The sequence below is a fragment of the Musca vetustissima genome, unplaced genomic scaffold, assembly GCF_032173495.1.
Source record: "Musca vetustissima isolate MV318-11 ecotype Yass unplaced genomic scaffold, APGP_CSIRO_Mvet_v1 utg54384, whole genome shotgun sequence".
Lineage (NCBI taxonomy): Eukaryota > Metazoa > Arthropoda > Insecta > Diptera > Muscidae > Musca > Musca vetustissima.
In genome coordinates this window covers 131,436-148,423 of record NW_026873589.1, presented here as the reverse complement: position 1 = coordinate 148,423, position 16,988 = coordinate 131,436, and the positions used below count along the sequence as shown (strand labels likewise).

The window sequence follows — 16,988 nt, the reverse complement described above, 5'->3', positions numbered from 1 at the left end:
TCGTGAAGAAATAGCCGCTATTTCGGCCGAAATGTTGGCAAAAACGATGGAAAATGCAACAATACGTCATCAACGCCAGAGGCGGCCATTTGAGAAATATTATATTCAAAAATTGATGTAAACAAATTTACTTGGAACAAATTAAATGATTAACATTGCCAACCGCCAAATTTTTATTTTTTTCTTTGATTTAAAAAAAACAAACCTGGGTCCGTCGAATATGGGCAACCCTGTACTTACTTACTTAGCTGGCTTGTTACAGAACGGTTGTTCCACAAGCCGAGCTTAAAAAAGATTTCCAAGCGCGACGGTCTTGTGCGCAAATCCACCAATTTGGAAGACCACGTTCCAAGATGTTGTTTTCTACTTGGTCTTTCCATCTAATTCGTGGCCTTCCCCTTCCACGGGAACCATCAGTAGTCTCGCTTTTATATGCCTTTTGAGCTGGGGCATTCTCATTCATTCGCACAACATGGCCTAGCAACCGTAATCGCTGCAGCTCATTACGACTGACTATGTCGATGTCCGCGTATAAATTGTAAAGCTCGTGGTTCATTCGACGCCGATATTCACCGTCGACGCAGATCGGCCCGTAGATCTTTCGGAGAAGTTTTCTCTCAAACACCAAAAGAGCTGTCTCATCTGCTTGCGCAAGTACCCATGCTTCAGATCCATATAATAGCACGGGTAGTATCAGCGTCTTGTAAAGTGTGAGTTTGGTCTGGCGGAAGGTGGCCTTGTTTCTAAACTGCTTACTTAGACCATAGTAGCATAGGTTGGCCATCACAATCATTCTCCGAATTTCAAAACTGATGTCATTCGTTTTATTTATTGCCTCGAAGCTGTAGTTCTCAAGTTCCACAGTTGGTCCGAGTCTACTGGACGTCTTGCGCGTTGATACCATCAGCTTGGTCTTCTCGCCGATTACTGCCAGACCCACTTTGGCAGACTCCTTCCCAATTTGTTCAAAGGTGGCTGTTGTCAGTAAGTGTTGTTTGGTATACAGAGTGTTCTGTTCACCTTTGCGTCTCGTATGACCTTTTCCAGTACGATGTTAAAAAGATCACACGACAAACTGTCACCTTGTCTGAATACTCGTTCGGTATTGAAGGTCTCCGAAAAGTCCTTTCCGACTTTAACTGCTGACCTTGTGCCACTTAAAGTTATCCTGCATAGCCGTATTAATTTTGCAGGAATGCCGAACGTAGACATGACTATAAACACCTCAGAACGGATAGGGCTGTCAAATGCGACTTTATAGTCGACAAATAGGTGGTATGTGTCGATGTGTTTTTCGTCGGTATTTTCCAAAATTTGGCGCAGAGTGAAAATCTGGCCAATGATGTCTGAAGCAGCATTGGTATGGTCCAATAATGTCATTGACCATTGGCTTCAATCGTTCACACAGCACACAGGATAGCACTTTATATGCGATGGGAAGAAGGCTAATTCATCTATCGTCTTGTCTCCTTTTTTGTGCACGGGACACAGGATGCTGAGGTTCCAATCATTGGGCGGCATGCATTCCTCTAGCCAAATTGTACTAATCAGCTGGTGCATGCACCTGACCAGCAATTGACCACCAGTCTTGAATAGTTCGGCTGGTAACCCGTCGACTCCTGCTGCTTTGTTGTTCTTGAGCCGATTAATTGCTATTATGACCTCATCTTGACTATACCACCATTTCTTATTGGTTCTGGGGTATCTTCTTCACCGCCACCAGAAGCTTTTCAATATGCTCCTTCCAGATCCTCAACACGCTGTCTGTGTATGTTACCAGGTTTCCTTCTTCATCTCTACAGAAGGATGTGCCGGTACCAAAAAATTCGGTTTGGTGTTTTACTCGTTGTTAAAATTTCCGGACTTCATTCTGACTCCTGTACATCTCGATTTGCTCACGTTTTTCATGTTCTTTTTTTTCTGAAAATACGTTTCTCATCTCTCCTTTTCTCCCGATAGTTCTCCATTACGTTACGTGTTGCTACTGTCTGCAGGGTTGCCCTATTCGCTGCGTTTTTCACATCAGTAGCATTACGACACTCCTGCTCGTACCACGGGTTTCTTGGTGTTTTGGTACCCAAATCTTGCTTTTGCTGCAATTTGTAGGGAGTGGGCAATTCTTTGCCATTGTGCTTCTATACTATTATCGGGACAAAAAGTGCTTTCTTCAAGCAGGTGGGTAAGTTGAGCGTCGTAGGCCTCGGCTACCTGTTGTTTTGCAGCTTTTCGACGTCGAGTTTCCGAGTTGTGTTAGATCGCACCTTTGCTGCAACATTAAGACGGGTGCGTTCCTTGCCTGCCACAATGTAATGGTCCGAATCGATATTCGCTCCTCGGATCGATCGGACGTCTAAAACACTGGAAGAATGCCTTCGGTCTAACACAACATGATCGATTCTCGTTGCTTGATCAGCAGAGATCCAGGTGGTCTTGTGTATATCGAAATGCTTGAATCTGGTGCTGCTAACTACCATGTTTTTTGCTGCCGCGAAGTCAATCAACCGCATGCCGTTGTCGGATGTTTCTTCATGAAGGCTGAATTTTCCGACGGTGGGGCCAAATATAATTTCCCTTCCGATTGTTGCATTGAAATCTCCTAGCAGAATTTTAATGTCATGGCCAGGGCAATGGTCATATGCTGTTTCTAGGCGCTCGTAAAATATGTCTTTGGTCTGTTCATCTTTATCTTCGGTCGGAGCATGGGCGCAAATGGGACTGATGTAGAAGAACTTCGCTTTTATACGGATTATAGCAATTCGCTCATCTACTGGAGTGAATCTGGAGACGAGGTCTTTTATTGTCCTATTAACCATAAATCCGCAGCCAAATTCATGTCTCGTTTCATGGCAGCTATAATACGGGGCATAAAAAATGGGTTGAGGCGACTAACCCGACGCCTCAACCCATTTTTTTACAGTTCTTATGGGTGCACTATGTCATCGGGTGATGAAAATAGCTCCCCAGGTGGCACCGCGGGGAGGTCAGAGGTTGAAGCCAATCAGAGCCGTTGCTTGGTATCTATCATCCCCTACGCCACCCAGACGTGGATTTTTAAAAATATATTTTCAGGGACATTGAATAGGCGTGGATATTTAAAAATATATTTTCAGGGACGTGGAATAGGCGTGAATATTTAAAAATATATTTTCAGGGACACTGAATAGGCGTGGATATTTAAAAATATATTTTCAGGGACACTGAATAGGCGTGGATATTTAAAAATATATTTTCAGGACACTGAATAGGCGTGGATATTTAAAAATATTTTTTCAAAGACTACTATTAGACCGAATTTCCATTCACTTGTTTTAATAAAAAAAAATAAACATGTGCCTCATCAAATTAAATCCCATTAAATACTAATTTAATATTTCTAAACCTAATTATCTCTAATACTAAATTTAATTATCTTTTGTTTTCTTACCTTTTGCAGATTTTGCAATTACCGAACGACACGTGCCATAATTACAGAGAAAAGATATAAAACGTGTTTCCTGAATGGCCGGCGATGAAGGCCCAACAAATTCGGAACATATGTTACACTGTCAATTCAAAGGACAATTGAAAAGGAAGTTTCGAGAAAACTCGGGCAGATTTAATAATAAAAACCAACAACAACCACCACACCTGAACGATGGCCAATCAAAAAAATGACGATGGAAAAACTCCTCAACAAATGTCAAATAAATTTTCATCAGAAAGTGATGGAAAAATTAAATTAATATCGAAAAAGTTATTGGTCCAGCAGAAAATACCACCACAAGAAAAACCAACATAAATTGAAAATGAAAATATGAAATATTGTTATGTGCGAAAAAATAACAGCCATTAAAGAAAAACTCAACTTTACTCTGTAATGGAAAAGAAAAACACAATTATCAACACTTGAATAAACTTTTTAATTATCTGCAGATAAACAAAACCAGGACTATATTTTCATCGGAAACTGCTAAAGAGAGAAAAATTTTCCATTTTAATTTCCAAAGGCATTCATTAATAAACCCAAATCAAGTGGCCACTACTGTTTGTTTTCGAACAAATTATTCGAATTTGTTGAAAAACAGGAAAACATTTGCATAAGTTTGTTTTTGGGCCGCACCACTTAACGAAAAATAAAAACAGTAAACAAAACAATTGAAAAGTTCGGCACCTATCCAAGGCAATTAAGCGTTTTGCATTTGAAAAGAGACAAAGGATCAACTCCACCGCCTAAAACACACACACAAACACAACTTCTAAAACCAACAACTTTTAACTTCAATCCCATCCATCCACACATCTACACCCCAACAACCACCCCTCACTCCCTCCCAGCAACATGTCAGAGTTTCGTTTCTTTGCCGTTACGGACTTTGAATACAGTTACAATCGCTCGCAGAATTTGTTAAATCTGCCCTTTGCCCCATTCCAGCCCACCCGCAAAACCACTACCGATGAAATCTCAACCGAATTAAATGTTCCCTATGCCGTGTTCGAAATACTCGTGGCCATTTGTGCGGTCATTGGTAATTTAATGGTGATTGTCGTCTTTCATCGTGAACGGAAATTACGACGCCGTACCAACTATTATATTGTCTCATTAGCGATAGCGGATTTTTTGGTCGGTTCGTTGGGTGTACCGTTTGCCATATTGGCCTCAATTGGACTACCAACGAATTTACATGCATGCCTATTCACAATGTCGCTGCTGGTGGTGCTGTGCACTATTTCGATATTTTGTTTGGTAGCCGTGTCAGTGGATCGCTATTGGGCCATATTGTATCCGATGGCTTATTCGCGGAATGTGCGAACACGTACAGCTATAGGTAAGTTCATTAATTTATTAGATGCGTATGTAGGAAATACATACGTGGATTTCATACATCATAAAATATTGGTGGCTTATGTAGTTGAGAAGTTTACACAATGTTTGAATTCAGATTAGAATTTTGAAATGATATTGTAATGCAATATCCTTAGATAGACATCCTAAAGAGAGATTTCCGGATCAAAGTTCTTTTGAACTAGAACAATTCCGCAAAAGAAGCAATTGGTAATAGATATTTTTTTCATTTAGTTCGTTTTTGCTCAAGATCTTCCCGTTCATTGAATGCTTCGATTGAACTAAATTGGCTTGTGACAGAACGGTTGTTCCATAAGCCGAACTTAAAAGGCGCGTCGGTCTTTTGCGCAGTTCATACAATTTGAAAGACCATGTTCACCAATGTTGTCTTCCACTTGATCTTTCCATCGGATTCGTGGATTTCCCCTTCTTTGTGAACCATCACTTGGCTCGATTTTATATGCCTTTTGATTGGGGGAATCCTCATCCATTCTCACAACATGACCTAGCCAACGGAGTCGCTGCAGCTCGATCCGTCTGACTATGTCGATGTCCGAGAATATACATGGTGAAAAAACTGCCATAATTTTTACTTTTTTTAAATATAATTGAATGAATGCAAACATTTTCGGAAATAGCATAAAATTTTAGAATATGTTTCGATTTGTTTAAATTGGTCACCTTTGGTACGAATTATGGCCTTCAAACGGCCAATGAAACCGTCACACGAATGTTGATCTATGATATTTTGGCCCATTCCTGGCGAAGCGCTTGCTTGAGGTGATCAACACTTTGGTATTTTTTAGTGCCAACCTTTCTTTCCAAAATACTCCAGACACAATAGCCCAACGGATTGATATTCGGAGATTTTGGTGGCCATTATGCGCTGGAAATGAAGCGAGTAATCTCATTTTGTAACCATTCTTGGGTGGCGCGTGCTGAGTGCGATGGTGCTGAGTCCTGTTGGAATGTCCAAGGTCTGCGGCCAATATGTTTGCGTGCCCAAGGCTTTAATACACCCTTCAGAATATTTTCGCGATAATATTCGGCATTTATGATGATGATGCCACTGTCGATTAATACAAGCGGAGAGCGACCATCGGCTGTTATGGCGGCCCACACCATCACCATGGCCGGTGCTTGAGTTATGGAGGCCAACCGAAGGTGCACATTTTCAGTTGACCTCTTTGTCATTTTATTTCTTTACCAACTGCTGGAAAACGAATATTTCCTCATCGGAGAAAACTAAAATGCTTTTGAGTCTATTTTCTTTCAGTTACGGTGTAAGTTCTTCCACTTATTTTGGAATTTGAATATTCGGCAAATATTGCGATATGTTCGGCTCACGAGCCATTTTTCGGCCACCGCGACGCAGTTTTCGATCAAGTCGCTTCTTTACTTTTCGAACCATTTCTGCTGATGTTGCTGTTTTCTTCCGTCCACTTCCTTGACGTCGGACTACGCTACCTGTATCACGGTCTCGAGCGATGGTACGAGACACAAAAGATTGATTCACATTTATATGCTGAAGTGCTCTAACCTTGTCTAAATCCTCGTTCGGTATTGAAGGGCTCCGCGACGTCCTTTCCGACTTTAACTGCTGACCTTGTGCCACACGTTATCCTGCATAGTCGTATTTATTTTGCTGGAATGCCGAACGCAGACATGGCTTAAAACTGAATTGAATAATCGACCTTTATTAATGTCCTGGATTCCTTTTAAAGATGAACCGTGCTTAAGGCACTGAGAAGTTTACAAAATTTTTAAATTTTGCTCTATTGTATTCCACAAAAGAAACTGTCTGTACTAGATCCGATTCCTTTGTTGATCTAGTTCCTTTTGCTTTAGCTGTTCATGTTTGCTCTCGTTCACTTAGCGCCTTTTCAACGAATTGTTCAACCAGATCTTCAGTCGTTTATGTTTGCTTTAAATCTTTCCGTTCATTGAACAAATGAACTGGGACGCTTTTCTAAAAGAATCGATTATAATCTGTAATGTATAAGTCTTTGATAATGTATAAAGACTTTGAGAACTTACAGAGAGATTTCAGTAATCTACTCAAGAGTTGGGAACGAACTAGTTCATTTGAACTATTTCGCAAAATAAGCGATCGGTTCGGTTCGTTCTAGTTTCTTTTGCTCCACTTGATCATTTTTCCGCTCGCTTACCTAGTTTCTTTTGATTCGAACGTTCACCGGCCCTTCAATCGTTAATTTTTGATCTCATCCCGGTTCTTTTAGAGAGCGAACTGAATAAAATTGAACCGCGTCAGGAAGAAGATCTCACAACTCTAATACTTATACGAGTAGATTTGCCTAATAATGAAAATGCTACCATTTAATATCAAAAACAATCTATGGTTACAACGTTAACCCGTTTTTCCGAAGAAACAGGCGACCATTTGTAGTCTCCATACCACATGTGGACTGCATACAAAAATTGATCCCTATCTAACTAAGTTCTCTCCATTCCACAAAAGATACCCACAAGCAAGAAATTCACTATATTTATTATAAAAAAATACATGTGCGTTACGTGAAGAACCAGTCTTTCCGAAGAAACGTGGTATCATTTGCTTCTAAGCACTTTTTCCATGAACAACTTTGGCTCACCTTACAAGACCCACACGGTCAATCTCTGTTTTTTTTCGGGTTCTTGCGAATAGATGCATGATTCGGCACCTGAGAAGGTCTCATAAACGTCTTTTGAAGCACCGGGATCTATTATTTTTAAAATTTTGTTTGCTCAAATCGACAGGTTTTTTAGTTTATTTCAAATTTTGTGGGATTCAACGAGAACAATTATGTCTCTACCTCACAGTATGTCAGTTAACGATTTTGCAAAATGTTCACAAGAAAATTTATTTGTTTTAATTTAATTTTTTGACAAATATCTAGTAGATGACGCTCTTGGTTGTCGCCAAAATAGTTAAGTTCATCAAACACGGATGTCGCCTCCATCCGTTAGCATATACACCACAATATCGATGACGATGTTGTTCACGCACTGATTTTGATTTACATTTGGTTTGTTTCTCCGCTGTGGTTAGTAAAAAAACATAAATATCAAATCCGTAACTATTAAGGGATATTGCTTGCCTCCCCAGTCTGACAAATGTTAGGAGAAGAGAACAGATCATTTATTAAAACTTTATAATATGTATTCTTTATATTAATAGCCTGGAGATAGATAATATCGACAGTGCACCATAGATAGTGATCTGTGTTGTTGCTACCGATCACAGGGTGACATCCAGATTTAATGAGCGTGTCCACGCTGTGATGAATTAAAACAGCGACTCCAAGCTGTCATATAGGTAACTATTTTTATGGAATCTTAATTGTCTTCTCATAAACACCCTACGGATTTAGGTTAGAGCAAAAAGAAAACAATTATGAAATTAACAATGTTATTGAAATATTTATTGCTAATAACAATAAGCGTGGATTTTTTAAATATATTTTTAAAGACTATTTAGAAGTGTGGATTATTCAAACTGTTTTTCATGGATTTGATACGGTGAAAATGTGCCTTATCGAAATATTGGTTTTAGACCCCATGTTTCTTTGGAACAAATCTGATTCTGAAAATTTGGAGTCGATTTACACATGTCCGTCTGTTTGTCGAGCTGGCGGGTGCGCACGATAACTCTCGAAGGGAATGATCAATTTGATCGAAACTTTGCACATCTTAATATTTCTTCCAAACATAGTATAAGTTCGAAGATGGGGAATATCGGTCCACTCCTTCTGGTACCTCCCCCACAAAATGGTCAAAATTGTGCTAAAATTTTATAATAACATGCAAACGGACTATCCGATTTGAACGAAACGTTGTACAACCGATTATCTTTACCAAGCCTTGATCAAGTTGGAAGATGGGACCCCGTAGGTTCACTCCTTCTGGTACCTCCCCCACAGAGGGTCAAAATTTTCAATATTTATAAATCCATGGGGTGAGGGTATATATCTGTCGGCATAATAAAAAATAATTTCCACCGACTTATATGAAAGCATGCCATATTAGGAGGTATATATAAGCAATGTATTATCATTCAAGGAAATTAAGTTAAATAGAATCCCAGACACATTGATTATAAGACCGATCAGTTACTATAAAACCGCCCTTTTGGAGCACATTTACTGTGAGGTACATTTATAACCATTACAACTATATCCACGAATTTTGCAACATAATTAAACCCTTAATATACAATTCACTTAATCCCATGGTAGCCGCAAAATTAAGTGTACTACTATGTTACAAATAATAACGATTTGACCTCTTTATTGATACATTTCATGGTCATCAGCAATTTGCTATTTATATTAGAAAGCAGCAACATTAAAGGTTGTTGCTCCCACACCCGACCGACATTCATAAGTAGATAGCTCGTTCAATGATAGTAATTTTAACGATAGTTAAAGCACAGAATGGAAACAAACACCGTCATAAATGTTTGCCGTCATCAGAACCCTGGCTGGAAGATAAAGACACACACATACACACGAGTGAAGATAAACATACATTTAATATCAGATGAACTTTCGTAACAAATAGACATGAGTCCGTGCACTAATGTCCTGACGACGATATAATTTGTATGCCATTAGAACAAGAAAGTGAGGATATAGGAAGAATTACTTGTTGCATTGAAGTAGTTTTTAATGACGTAGGGGAACAAATGTGCAAAAATCGTATGGAGCAGAAAAAATAGTGATTTTAAATTTAAGTAGGGCCACTTTAAAGGGAAAAAGTTTCCTGTGATCTTTCAAAAGCTGATATGGATATATGGAGTCAACAATAGGCTATCGAACTACCATCGGAATCCCTTTGACTAAATCGGTGCTTTAGAAATACTTCATTTCATGGCGCCACTTTAAAGTAAAGGAAACATTTCCTTAACCTACTCTAACTGCTGCATTGGGAAATGCTTTATATAAAATTAGATGACTTATGCCATATAATTTTTCTTGTTTTTGTTTCATTGACATGGTGGCGTCCCACTTTATGCTACTTTATTATGTCCACCAACGGCAGCAGCAGCAACAACGTCAACTAGAGTAACTTAATAAAGTTAAACGTTTAGTGGGTTCATTGTTATTTTTTAATTAGCGTTGTCTACTTAAAATGGTGGGTGGTCGGTCATAGTACTACTTGACCAATTTGATTAACTTTTCTTGTCATCGTCATCGTTGAAAGGCTTGTCATTTTCAAGAGAGGATTGCCTATGGTGTAGTTTCCATGGAATGTCTAGCTGATTCACAAAATATTTTTAAAATGCACATGTAAGTTTGGCATGTTTTGTTTTCCTACAATATTAAAGCTAGTAGTCAATTAAATGTTGTTGGCTGTTTAATAAGAAAGAAAACTGATTCCATACACTAAAAGTAAGAGATTCGTAACACAAATAATATATTAAACTGCAAATGTTTACTCAAATTTTCCATAAATCGTTTCGCTACGTCCTTGATAAAATATTTTTAAATAATCCTCCTATCATGCTAGTTCTTGATAAAATATATTTAAAAAAACACACCATTTGTTAGTCCTTGACAAAATTTTCTTTAAAAAATCTACGCTTTTCTATAGACCTTGATAAAATATTTGTGAAAAATCCACGCTTATTGACAGTCCTTAAAAAATATTCTTAAAAAGTTTATTAAAAAAATCTACAGAATTTTGTTCATTATAACATATTTTAAAATCGTTTTTATAACAATTCAATGACCAATTGTAAATAATACAGGCAAAATAGTGGTACTCCCGGAAAAGTAATTCCTCGAGCTATTCAAAACCGCCTTAACTGGAAAAAATCCATCATGGTTTTATTGAAAAAAAAATTATAGTAATAAAATTTGAAAAGTTTTCATCGATGCCCATTGTGTGAAATCTAAAAATGTTACACCAATATGGATCCCGGCATTAAATAGCCCACTAGGTATACTTAAAAAAATAAATCATAAAAATCCATTTTGGAAATTGTTTTAAATTTATTGTTTTTGATTGAATTATTTTAAGGGATGAAAATATAATGACCTATTGTGCGAAATCTAAAAATGTTACACCAATATGGCATTGGAAAGCCCACTAGGTGTACTTTCAGAAAAATTTTATTTTTTTTAATTTAATTATTTCAAGGGATGAAAATTCAATGACCCATTATGCGAAATCTAAAAATGTTACACAAATATGGAACCCGGCGTTGAAAACCCCACTAGGTTTAGTTTCAAAAAATGCATATTGGATTTAAAAAAAAAAAAAAAAATTGATATTAGTAAAATTTGAAAAGTTATCATCGATGCCCATTTTGCAAAATCTAAAAATATTGAACCCGGCATTGAATATACCACTTGGTGTGTTTCCAGAAAATATATATTTCATAAAAACCCATTCTGGATTTTTTTAATTGATTTATTTCAAGGGATGCAAATTCAATGACCCATTGTGCGAAATCTAAAAATGTTACACAATATGGAACCCGACGTTGAAAAGCCCACTAGGTGTGTTTTCACATATATATACATCTTTCAAAAATCTACATCTAACCAATCCTTGAAGAAATATTTAAAAAAAAATCCTTGAAAAAAAAATTTTAAGAATCCACGCCCATGGTTAGTCCTAGAAAAACTATTTTAAGGAATCAAATCTATCGCTTATTCTTGAATATTTATTTAAAAGCATGCATGCATATTCCTAGTGCTTGAAAAATATTCATTATTCCACGCCTTTGGTTAGTCCTTGAAAACAATATTTTTAAAAATTCCACGCCTTTGGTTAGTCCTTGAAAACAATATTTTTAAAAATTCCACGCCTTTGCTTAGTCCTTGAAAACAATATCTTTAAATAATCCACGCCTTTGGTTAATTCTTGACAAAATATTTTTAAAAAATCTAAGCTCGTCCTTGAAAGACTGTTTTTAACTGATCCACACCTATCGCTTACTCTTGAAAATTTATTTTAAAAGTATTCACGCATATTCTTAGTCCTTGAGGAAATATTCTTTAAAAAAATCCATGCCCATTGCTATTTCTTATTAAATATTGTATATCAGTAGTATGCTTATGGGTAGGTATGCTTATGGGTGAAAATGACCGCTTAGAATCTCTGTTTTAATTCATCATAGCGTAGACACTCACATCAAATGTGCATGTCACCCTGTGATCGTTAGAGAAGACTCAAAGCAATATATATTCGTCACCAATATCATAACGATTTGGTAGTTTAAGGTTTGGGACTATGATGCCGACAACAGCGTCATCTAATGCATATTTTGGGAAATAATTATATAGGATATTGCGTAAAAAGTGTATATACAGTAAAGTACGGTTATAGAGAACGAGTTAGGACCGAGAAAATTAGTTCGTTATAAAAAAACTTCGTTATATCCAAGGTAAGGATTCCGAAATTGGTTGTTTTGACGTCATTTTGACAATTATGAAGATGATTCTCTTTTTCTATTTGTAAAGGTTGCCAGCGTTAGGGTATAAATTAACTTTTGTGCGGATTGTCATTGTTAAGTATTATGTATATTTGTATCAAGTTCGTTATAAACGACTCGAAAGAGTATAAATAATCACTTAAAATTACTTTGAAATGATCACTGCCCTTACAAGGCAAAATTCAAATAACAAAAAATAAATAAACGAATTAAAATAAATCAGAAGTGGACGACCGAAACAATAGTTCGTTATAAAAAAGTTAGCTAGTTCGCTATAAGAGTAATGATTTGTATGAAAAATCTGTCTTAAAACTTCGGGACCAGGAAATGAGTTCTCTATAAAAAATATTCGTTATAAACGTACTCGACTGTATATACATTCGAATTCAGACTATAAAATATTGAATTTTATAATTTAATCGCACAAAAAGTTGGCAAGGTATTTACCTATTTCACTTCAGGCATCATTATTTGAAATTTGTCATATTGAAATCAATTCTCAAGGTTTATTTTCTTCAACTACCAAACACCTGAAATAATTTTATTTAGGACGTATTTCTCAGTGGAGTATTTATGGGCAGGCAGATAATATCACACAAAAATAATTACTTAAATGACACCTTGATGTCGCTGTTTCACTTATTCACAGCTGAGACACATACAGAAGATAAATATCGCTCTATGATTGATAGCTAAAACATAAATTCAAAATGTATACGTCATCAATATCATCATATATCACATTCTTCTTGTTTGATTCAGTCTGGTTCTGGACTTGTCTCCAAATTAAGAAATGCATCTACTTTCACATGCTGCATCCACAGATCTTCTTGAGTAAATTGAGGTTTTTTGGCAGGGCCTGTACCACATGCAGGGCAGTGCCCAATATTGAGATGACTGGACCATCCTGAACGTAATTAGGCCAAAACTACTCTTTTTTCTGAACAGCATCAGTATGAGTGCTATTTAGATAGGCGGAGATTTCTCTTTCTAGATCATGCACATCCTTCCTGACATGCCTGGGTTGGGGAGTCTTATCCACCATATGATGGTTAGGATCATTGTCCCTGAAGTACCCAAGCAGATACTGCAACGAAAGCACATTTCTATGCTGGAAATGGTCAAGTTCTTAGGCCGGCGTACTGACAATTTCTGACCAATAACATAATGGTTATGGCTGGTGTCTATGCTATCGGTGAGAGGCGACATCTACATTTTATGACCTAACAATTTTTGGTGACAAGATATGAGTAGTTTATTTTGAAATTAGTTTATGTCCATGTTTCATAACTAACTGAGATTTTTAACAGATTGGGTTTGATTTGTTTCAAAAATATCATTAAACCTGATAGAATATAGAACTTAATATGTTTTGTAAACTTTTCCAGAAAACCAAGATATGTATCAGAATCTAAAATGGACTTATACCACTTTCAAAATAAACGACTCAAATAACCTCATATATTGGCTATTACAAGAAATAATTTAATGAGATATTGATATTGAATATAATAATAAAAAATATGTACCTACAACTCATGCTGTTTCTTTAATTCTTGTAGGTCTTTCATAAACCCACTAGGAATATATTTTAAAATCAATCTAAATATTTTATTAAGTTATGTCTAATTTTTCAATTTATATATAAATTTTATAATTTTTAATTATAATGGATACAAATTTAATTTTGTTAATTTCTCTCATTTCAGTGATAATATCGATGTGCTGGTTGGCTGGAGCCATTGTCGGCTTTCTACCGCTCTTCGGGTGGCATGCAGCGGTGGATACCAACCAAGCCTGTCTCTTTGTTGAGGTAATGGATTACAATTATTTGGTGTTCCTGTATTTTGCAACCATAATTACACCCGCTCTGCTGATGATGGCATTCTATGCCCATATCTATAAGGTTATCATCAAGCAGGTACGACAAATTGTCACAATGAATCCAATGGGTGATACCAGTCGGCGGAGCTCTACTGCTCAGATACATAACAACAATGGCAGCAGTATTACTGGTCGGGGTCCATGTCATGGTGGTACTATGCTGCGTGTGCTGGGAGCAGCACGGAAGCGGGATGTTAAGGCCACTCAGAATCTTTCGATTATTGTATTGTTCTTCATGATCTGTTGGATTCCGCTGTATACAATAAATTGTATACAGGCATTTTGTCCGACATGTTCGATACATCCCAAATTGACGCTGTTCTGTATAATCTTGTCACATTTGAATTCGGCTGTAAATCCAATTTTATATGCCTATCATTTAAAGGATTTCCGATTGGCAATGAAAAATCTGATATTACGTGTTATGGGTATTGAGGTGGAGGTGACATTGGATGCCCAACATCGCTACTCATTGGCCTCACAACATCGTCTACAATCGATGGATGTTAGCTCGAGAAATAATGTTCAGACAAGGATCTATATAGGTAAGAATGAGTGTTTATAAAGAAAGAAAAATCAAGATATAAATCTGTCATCAATTTTTCTTTCAGATTCCCCGATTTGGTTGCGGCAACAGCAACAATCCTTGAAAAATTCCCAATTGGTGGCTAAATGTGGTGTAGTAACACCTTGCTTGAATAATATCCACCAAACTGTGGCCGCTGTGGCCTCAGTTACCACGGATATCGAACGTGATATGTGGAATATTCGCGAAGCCTCAAGCACTGCCGAGGCAGGAGAGATTAATTACATTTTCTCCGATGATAAGGATTCAGCGGCCCCAACACCACCTCCCCGACGTAAACGCAAAAAGACCCAAAAATCAGAAGGCTGTGAAAGTCCTTATTCCTATGACAATTGCACCTATACACCCAGCCCAGAGGGTGATGATTTTGAGGAGGTATTCCTACCGAGCAGACCACAGGAATCTCAAAATGGTGGTGTGGATCATAAAGTACTCAACGAAAGTCTTATTGCATGTACCATGCGTGATAAACTGCGTTCCGATATAGATGATAGACCGCCGAGCACCCCGCACTCTCAAAGCGATTATGAAATACCAAAGAATGATAAAGATTCCAGTTCAACAAGTACACCACATCATCATCATCAGCTGGGAAATTCAATCGCCGATACTCCGCCCCTAACGCCAAAACAAATACAACAACTGAAACAAATGGATGGCCTACGATCTTCCATGTCCAATGGTTGCTTAAGCGGCAATTCCATTTATATTATAGACAGTGATTCGAACCCGACAACACCGGGTCATAAACCCAAATATCGTAAAACTGCCCATATCACGAGGGCATTAAATTTACAAAATAAATCTTTAACACGTTCCTGTTCATGTACCAGTGATACCTCAATTTCAATGTCACCGCAAAGGGATGTGGAACCGCCAGGCACTACCAATACCGCCATCAATAAACATTCCAATAGTAATAATTCTCTGAGCAATCATCACTCAACATCCAGTCAAAATCTGCCGATAACTTCGAATAGCAATAACCCATCTGGCAATTCGCAGAATAACAACAATCTTAATTACTTTACATTTCATCACCCTTCTGCGGATTATCAATACCATCAACCACATCACTCCCATCCACATCGAATACGTAATCCACAACACCATCATCATCAGGAGAAATTTAGTCCCTTAAAGGCCATGAGTAATCTGATATTCCCTCCAATTGTAAAACATTCCAGCCTATTTCAATTATTCCATCCCAGTTCCCCGCCCAGTAATGCGGAAACAACTCAAGAAAATTCCGCAGTAACATCGATGGCAAACTCTTCAAATTCTCACCAGCCTGCAGCAGCATTAACTTCCAAATCCAAATCTTCACACCACCAACAACAACCAGAAACGACTGATAATGTTAATAAAACAACAAATATTTCTAATATTCCTGATCCTCGCGCCATTGATGAGGATGCCACCAGTAATTCGTTTACTTCCTTAGCCACCGAAGTGATTGATGTTTCCTCACTTGAAGTACCAAGACTACCTGAAATTCGGGCCGATAGTTGAGTATTACCGTTAGAAGTTTTAATATAACAATACTCATAGTTTAAGTTAAATGTGTAGATAAATACAGTAATTTGATTAGTTAATGTTGTTGACCAATTTAAGCGAACAAAATTGTGTTTCCCCCTAGGCTATAAGTTGTATACGAGTATTGCTAGGAATGTGTAGATAATTATAAACTAAAGTAATCTTGAAATTACGGGTGATATGTTGGTTGAGGTTAACATTAAGAAGAATTTGGACCCAGTATTTTCTCGTGTTGTTTTCAGTAACTAGAAAAAGTTTTAGGTACATAATTCCCTGAAACCCAGGGCCTAAATAGCTTGTTTTCGACACAACCTTTATCAGTAGGGTTTTTATGCGAAGGCGTGAAATATCACATAAAAATAGTGTTTGGAATAAGCGCTTGGTTATTCAAACATTTTTTTAAAAAAACACTAGGGAAACAGTGGAAATATTTCTTTTTTATTATTAAATAGGCTATTTTGAGGTCTAGATATTTTTAATATTAAGAAGAATTTCGACCCAGTAATTTTCCTGTTGTTTTCAGAAACTAAAAAAATAGCTACATAATTCCTTAAAACCCATGCCATAAATAGCATGTTTTCAACATAACCTTTATCGGTAGGGTGTTTTTGGGAAGGCAAGCAATATCCCATAAAAATAGTGTCTGGAATAACCGCTTGGTATCGCTGTTTTAATTTACCATAGCTGAGACAAGCACACCAAATGTTGATGTCACCCTG

At 37.2% G+C, this 16,988-nt stretch overlaps 1 protein-coding gene across 1 annotated transcript; it reads left to right on the top strand.

The window, feature by feature from the left end:
* Positions 1-4,304: 4,304 nt before the first annotated feature.
* Positions 4,305-16,245, top strand: LOC133326398 (uncharacterized). The gene is made up of 3 exons (XM_061535055.1): positions 4,305-4,805; positions 13,973-14,692; positions 14,759-16,245. Exons 1-3 carry the CDS (start codon positions 4,319-4,321, stop codon positions 16,243-16,245), a joined length of 2,694 nt encoding a protein of 897 aa, XP_061391039.1. The 5' UTR covers positions 4,305-4,318.
* Positions 16,246-16,988: the final 743 nt, after the last annotated feature.

Bases quoted from the DNA above. Each gene is read 5' to 3' on its own strand.
- LOC133326398 (XM_061535055.1), top strand. From the start codon at position 4,319: ATGTCAGAGTTTCGTTTCTTTGCCGTTACGGACTTTGAATACAGTTAC. The intron at 4,806-13,972 runs GTAAGTTCATTA...CTCTCATTTCAG, and splicing joins GCGAACACGTACAGCTATAG to TGATAATATCGATGTGCTGG. The intron at 14,693-14,758 runs GTAAGAATGAGT...TTTTTCTTTCAG, and splicing joins TCAGACAAGGATCTATATAG to ATTCCCCGATTTGGTTGCGG.